General features: G+C 34.6%; 1 protein-coding gene across 2 annotated transcripts in view; it reads right to left on the reverse strand.

The window, feature by feature from the left end:
- Positions 1–3,095: 3,095 nt before the first annotated feature.
- The window catches only part of RANBP3L (RAN binding protein 3 like), a 46,204-nt gene continuing 41,299 nt past the window's right edge, over positions 3,096–8,000 (reverse strand). For both annotated transcript variants that reach the window (XM_007461844.1, XM_007461843.1), the window contains 2 exons: positions 5,381–5,576; positions 3,096–3,139 (listed from right to left, as the gene is read on the reverse strand). In XM_007461844.1, coding sequence (XP_007461906.1) covers positions 3,096–3,139; positions 5,381–5,576 — 240 coding nt within the window. The remainder of the gene's footprint in view (positions 3,140–5,380; positions 5,577–8,000) is intronic.

Here is an 8,000-nt window from a genome sequence, read left to right on the forward strand (position 1 = left end):
GGTACGCGGTCCTCTCACTGTTGTGGCCTCTCCCATTGCGGAGCACAGGCTCCAGACGCGCAGACTCAGCGGCCATGGCTCAGGGAAGCAGCCGCTCCGCGGCATGCGGGAATTTCCCGGACCGGGAAGCCCCACCCACCCTGGCTTTTTGAAAAATGACATGCATGTACTCTAAGGCCTGTATAGGATATTAGGCCCTGACAACTAAGGGTTCCTGGCTTTGGCAGTAATGGATGTAAAATATTTTAAGAGAGAACATTTTGCTAGTTTACAATTAAGCTGAATAACTTGGTATAAAAGTACTGTTGATAGAAAAGAATGTTTAGATTATCATAATATATAATCGGATATCATATTAAATATATCTTGTGTATTGGGGAATATTTATCTAAGTAACTTTTAATAAAAGCAGCTTCTGGGACTTCCCTGGTGGCACAGTGGTTAAGAATCTGCCTGCCAATGCAGGGGACACGGGTTTGAGCCCTGGTCTGGGAAGATCCCACATGCCGTGGAGCAACTAAGCCCATGCGCCACAACTACTGAGTCTGCGCTCTAGAGCCCGCGAGCCACAACTACTGAGCTCATGTGCCACAACTACTGAAGCCCGTGCGCCTAGAGCCTGAGCTCTGCAACAAGAGAAGCCACCACAATGAGAAGCCCACACACTGCAACGGAAAGTAGCCCCTGCTCGCGCAACTAGAGAAAGCGGGCGCGCAGCAACGAAGACCCGATGCAACCAAACATAAATAAATAAATATATTTATTTAAAATCAGCTTCTATGGAAGAAGAGGTATTGTTTGAAATCACCCACCTAGTAACTTGTGAAAATGAATGTCATTATATGATGGATCACTTCACACTAAAGGGGGGGCAAAGGATATAGAAAAGCCCAAAAGGAGAAGGCTAGATGAAGATAAAGGACAAGGAGAAGCTATAAGATGTTTCTATTTCTATTACCCCCCAAAATATTACTAAATATATGCATAAAGAGTATAAGAAGGAATAGCAGAGTGGAAATGGGTTGAAAGTCATGAGCTAAATATCATGTTTCTGCTGTTATTAGCCATGTCATAATCCCTAAATAAAATGAGGCATTGAGAAAATTCATCTCCACAACTAAAGAGGGGTCAAGAATGAATATGTCAGGAAGATAAGGAAAATCTCTGTTTCTCTGCTTTACTTTAGCAATTTAGCATAATCCCAATGTTCCCGTATCAGCTAAGATCTTATAAGAGAACCAATTCTTTAATATCTTCTCCAGATATCTCCCTGTTTATATTATGCTTCTAATGAAAATTTTCCTCCGAGTTTGTTCTGCATCAGAGTCGCTCTTTTAGAATTAAAAAGAAAACACTTAAAACTTCTGATTTTCCATTCCTTTTATTCTTCCTTTCATGTTAGAACTCTTCTTTACTGTTTTTTTTTTTTTCCTTCTCTCAACCTTTTCTCTCTTCCTCTCTTACATTAACTTTTCTTCTCCACTTCCTGAGTCATTGCTTAATTTAGAAGTAAAGGATTTTATTTACTGTATTTCTTCTGGAGTCACTAGAAGAATTAATGAAAGTTAAATACTCAGTAGCTAAATTTTACTAAGTTATAGTTAGTGATAGGGAAAGCAAAACTTTCATCAGTTATAACATACTAGCTAAATTATAGTCTAAAAGAGTAATTCAACTTTCATATGCTAAACTTTCAAGCATTAGATTTGACAATAAATGCATATATATAATTGCTTTTACTATTATCTATGGTATATACTATAATAAAGTAACATAACTTTTTAAAAATATGTATTCACATGTATACTTCCATGTGAATATTGTTCTTCAAAGTAGAAATGAAGCTATACTCTTATCCCAAATATGTTGTCACTGTTCAGAACGTTTTCAGAAATCATTTTGTACTGTGAATTATTCCTCATTATGGACTGAATGTTTATGTTCTCCCAAAATTCATATGTTGAAGTCTACCCCACAATGTGATGGTGTTTGGAGATGGGGCTTTGGGAGGTGATTAGGGCTAGATGAGGTTAGGAGGGCCCTGGTCTGATGGGATTAATGTCCTTATAAAAAGAGACACCAGAGAACCTGCCGTCTTTTTCTCCCTACCACCTCCCCGTGCTCCCACAAGAAAGAGGTCATGTGAGCACACAGTGAGGTGGTGGCCCCTACTTGTGTAACTCCTGAAGTGTCTCTGAAACAAATCTCAAAAGAGGAACGTCAAAATTCTGTTGCACAATTGTTGAAATTACTGTGTTTTACCTTAATAATGGCATTTAAGAAAAAAAGTCATTTGGCTATAAAAGGTCTCTGTACAGCCTCACCTACTAGAATATTAATGACAATTTAATTACATAAATAAAGCAAAGAACAAGTTAACATATTTCACTTTTTGTATAGTTACTGTTTTGATACATAGGTAATGTATTTTGTTCATTCCTTCAACAAATATTGGATACTGACCGTGAGTCAAGCATATAGAAGGTGCGATAGATACAAGTGCAAGAACAGATATTCTCTTTAAAGGAATTCATACCATGAATATATAATATTATAGAATTAGGAAGTCCAAAGGTTAAATGAAAATACACATTTCCCAGAAGAAAAACATGATTTAATAACATGTTAACATGCAGTTATAACATTTTTCAAAGAAATGACTCTGGAAGTTTTGTAAAATATTTGTTTTATGGCCAGATAATATATGACTGAAAAAATAAATATCTTAGATATTTATCAAATCCAGCAATTTATAATTTTAACTATTGTATCCGTCAGTGTGATGAATAGTCCAAATTAGTTACCAAATCTTATTCTAAATTAACTTCTTCAAAAATGAAAAATTTTGAACTTCCAAAGGCCATGTGTTTCTTAAATTCTGCCATTTTCTCCACAATAATCAAAATATAAAACCTCAGAATTATTATACTACACAGAGAAACATTTTAATTGCAACAAATTATATTTCTTGGACCTTTCTATAAAAACTGTTCCAGGAATGAATAGGATCTTCTCATTTAGTTATTAGGATGGCTTAGATTTTTTCAGTAAGGTGATCTTTTTGTAGATGTTGTCATGTTTATAGCAGGTAGCACTCATGAACAGGCAACCGACTGTCTGTGGGTCCACCTAGAAGAATCTATGATACAAATTTAAAATAAGTTATTGTACAATATTGTATTCAGTTAGGTTTAATATCGAATACAACTGAACATGAATACTCGTGAATATGCTTACTAGCAAGGAAATAAAATATATATAGAATCTGCATATTTTTAAGTAACGTTTGGAAATGTTCCTAATTTTAAATGTGACATTTGCAGATAATTAAACCTTTCCTTAATTCCTGGGCAACAAAGTTTAAAAAGTCAGACATTTTTTTGCTTCCATAACATTTAGCATTTGTGTGCAACACTTCCTAGAGAAAGTACTAAGTAAGGAGGGGAGAGGATGGGTTCATATGATTGGCATTTACTCGGCCTCATTTCCATTGTTTCTCATTTTGTATGAAGATAGTTGCATATCACCACTTTCCTAAAATGGAATATGGTAGAATATAGATTCTATTCATAAACGTGTCATTTGTTGATGAAATAATTTTGCCATTTAATCCTAACTGCAAGTTAACATTTTTAATGGATACCAACCCATTTTCTAATAGATCCCATTTTATTGTGACAATATAAACATTATAATAATTTTTATTTATACATTTCATACATTAAAAAACAATTAAACCTCTTGTTAAATAGTAACAAGAAAAATCATATTCGCTTAGTTCTCTGGCTCACTGAGTCTAGCAGTTTATGATCCTGCTCTGAATGTTTTGTGCATTTTTCCTCTTGACTACATTTTTAGTATTAGGCCAAGGAAGCTATTTCATCAAGTTCTGCACATGTTGTTTGATAGATTCTTAAATTATGTATGATTAAAATAGCTTTAAGATTTAAAATGATTAAAAATTGGGAAAATGCCTGCTAACACACAATTTTTGTAAGTCCTTTGTCAGTCCTCCGTAGAGCAGAATTCAGGGCTAAATGAAAATATTACTGAAAATACTTGGGCGACTTATTGGAATAGCTACATCTGTATGAAAAAGCTGGATTACTCAGCCATAAAAAGGAACAAAATTGGGTCATTTGCAGAGATGTGGCTGGAGCTAGAGACTGTCATACAGAGTGAAGTTAAGTCAGAAAGAGAAAAACAAATATCGTATATTAACACATATATGTGGAATCTATAAAAATGGTATAGATGATCTTACTTGCAAAACAGAAATAGAGACACAGATGTAGAGAACAAATGTATGGACACCAAGGGGGGAAAGGGGGGTGGGATGAATTGGGAGATTGGGATTGACATATATACACTATTGATACTATGTATAAAATAGATAACTAACGAAAACCTGTATAGCTCAGGGAACTCTACTTAGTGCTCCGTAGTGACCTAAATGGGAAGGAAATCCAAAAAAGAGGGGATATATGTATACCTATAGCTGATTCACTTTGCTGTACAGTAGAAACTAACACAACATTGTAAAGCAATGATACTCCAATAAAAATTATTTTAAAAACCCACAAAGCTGGGCTTATTATTTCCTTGACAATGGTTTTCTCCAAAAATAATGATGAATTTTAGTTCTAAATTCCCTCATCAGGACAAGCACTAAAACCTAGAAATCCATTAACCAGTGGTTCCACTGCAACCTTGTTCAATTCATGAATCCGGATGTAATAAAAGAAATAGCGCCTTTTGCCCCAGGTAAAGAAGGTCTTTGAAAATAAAACAGTCAAATTCCAAAAAGGGAATAAGCCAGATTTGCCTGCTGGTTCCATTACTAGTATTTATAATTTCTTCTATTATGGCCAATAATAGGAGAATGACAACAAGTGAAGAGAAATATTAATAATTGGTTAGTTTCAGTGTAGCAATTAATACTTTACATTGTAAATATGGTCTTTTATGAAATGTATACGCAAATGATGTGCAGGTATTACAATAAGGCTGACTTTTGGTGAAATCCCAATGAAGGCCACATGCAGAAGACAGTGATTTTCAAACCCACCTCTCAGATGCAAACATCTAGGGCTGTAACCCCTGCCCACTTTGAACAGACAAGTTCCACTTTTTTTTTTCCGTGACGTGGGCCTCCCACTGCCGCGGCCCCTCCCGCCGCCGAGCACAGGCTCCGGACGCGCAGGCTCAGCGGCCCTGGCTCACGGGCCCAGCCGATCCGCCTGCATTGGCAGGCGGACTCCCAACCACTGCGCCACCAGGGAAGCCCAGGTTCCACTTTTTAAAAATCTGTTTCATATAAAAGGGTTGTGAATAAGATTTCTTTCTTAAACCTCTGAACTAACAAAAAAACGTTCTTTACCTGATCTAGTTTTAGTGACTTGGATAAAATCATTCTCATCCTCATCCTCATCACAGCTATCACAGTTAAATTGTTGGAGGACTGTTTCTGACTGGCTTTCAGCTTGATTTGCATCTTTCTGCTTATAGAAGCTTCGAAGTGCAACAAGACGGTGATGTATTGCTGCATGCATACATCCTGTATCTTTGGCACTGGCCTGCAAGATGAAAATTAAGTTCTTAATATAAGTAACTTAATAATAGCCACACTTTACACATTTGTAACCTTTCACTATTAATAAGGAAGGAATTATATGACATAGATCTAGAATATAAATAATCCTAGAAACTAAAGGGTAAAGAGCCAATTCATCTTGAACCAAATTGAGTCCTAGAGCAGATAATTTTATGAGGTCCCAATTTGTGCATTTTAAACTGAGAAAATGAAGTTTTGTGATTTAAATTTTCTATTTGAATTTGTTTGTTAAGACTATCCTTCCTTCACTGTGTTATACTGTAGAAAATTTTAGGGTTGGGGGGAAAAAGACTTTCATTTCCTTTACATCACTTGCTTAGACATCCCTGCAAGCTGCATAACTCTGTAGAAAAGCAGAGCTCATTCAAATAATCTATGATGTTGTACCATAAACACATCAGAAGTCCTTGCTTTCAGTACTTTTCTATTTTTACAGTTGCTATTAATATAAAAAATCACAGTAACAATAACATTGGTATAACATTTGCTGTTACAATATCCTTTTATTTTTTCAGTCCTTATAATAAAACTTTAGGTTATTTATTCCGTTTATGTTAGCAAAAGCACATAGTGCAGGTATTCAGTAAATACTTGTTTCCTCTTCCCTTTACAGATGAGAAAATTATGGCTCAGAAAGGCACAGCTTGTCTGCATTTAAACAGCTAGTTGACAGATTGGCTGGGACTTCGTTTTTGTCATCAAGGTCAGTGCTCTTTAAGGTAACATGTCAGTAGCTTACATTTTTGTATCTTTTCACAATTTCAAAGAAAATCTGGGAAAAATTTTCTCTTTGCTAATCCTTCAGAGAGCTACCAAATATTTCAAAACCAAGAACTGAGGGTTGAATCAACTACATGCCAACTTCTGGGGAGAAGGGTCTTAAAATATGGTTTTTCTTTTGTATGTTATTAAGTTACCTTAATTATTTTTAGGGAAAAAAATACACATTAAATAAAATACTTTTGTTTCTCATATTATGTTAGATGTTACATAGCAGATGTTGAGTAAATATTTGTTGACTCTTGACCAATTTAATTTTTATATTAAGTACAAGGGTGTAATTTTTCTTCAGTAGGTTAATTAATAACAAATACTGAAAATATATGTAATTGAAATATAAATACAGTTCTGCTGCCTTGGCTTTTTACATTAAATTTTAAATATGCCTTTCACTAGTGTATATATATTATTTATATATATATATATAGCCAAATTCATTCAGATATTTTCATTCAAGAAATTCAGAACAAGAAGTAAAAGCACAATAATATATATATATTTTTTTGGACAACAAATTTGCAATGCTTAAAAATAATTTCCAGGAAGTACCATAAGGAAATGCTGGTGAGAATGAAAATTGGCTCAGTCTTTCTGGAGATAAATGTGTCAAGACAAGTCAAAACCTTTTCCCAAGAGAATTAACATGTATGTACATAGAGAATTCCTTACAGAATTTATAATAATGAACATAGTAAATTGCCTAAGTATTTAACAAAATGGGATTAATGGAATAAGTTATGGTACATAATAGAACAGAATTTATTTTCACCTAAAAAAAGAATTCTTGAAGAATGAACTATCTAATAACAGAAAACACTCATTTTCATTGATAAATGAAAAGGTTATATATATTTATTTCACAATCAAATGTTAGCTATTTAATCTTCTCAATCACTTTATAAAGTATATTATTATTGTCTTCCATTGGCAGATGAGTAAAATCAGGTTTAGGAGGGCTAAATAACTTGCCTGAAAGTCATGCAGTATGTACAGTATGGTACATATGTATATATGTACCCACACATACATGTATATACTAAAATGTAGTATAAGACCAAAATGTTAATAGTGACCATCTCTGGGAGTGGAATTTTGGGTGATTTCTTATTGCATTTTATTTGCTAATCTCCAAAAATTATCCTACAGTTTAAAAAGTCAGCATGGGCCAGATATTGAGCAGCAGAATCTAGTCATAGTTAAATCTAATCGAATCTAATCATAGTCTCAATCTCAGACAGGCTGCTTTACCCACTCAAAGACAGGGGCATCTGGCCTAGCAGAGTATCCAGTATTATCTCCCTAAATGGTAAACAGGGTTTAGACATCTTACTCTAAGATTTTAACACTCAACATCACTTATACCTAACAGTGCACTTACTGGTAGCTAATAAAACCTTTGGTTTTTCATCAGTGGGCTCTTGCCAACTTTTGTTTTTTCATTATTACATGGAAGCCAATTTACTTGTATTGTCATCTTCTACCTGAGCTGCTTAGATATTCAGTCTTCTGAGACTCGGCCTATGGGGGAAATCCAGCCTTTTTTCTCGCCTGATTCATGTCAGCTCTGTCTCTTTTTACTGGATCTTGTATTTGAGGTCAAGCATTC

This window comes from Lipotes vexillifer, unplaced genomic scaffold (genome assembly GCF_000442215.2).
Source record: "Lipotes vexillifer unplaced genomic scaffold, Lipotes_vexillifer_v1.1 scaffold715, whole genome shotgun sequence".
Lineage (NCBI taxonomy): Eukaryota > Metazoa > Chordata > Mammalia > Artiodactyla > Lipotidae > Lipotes > Lipotes vexillifer.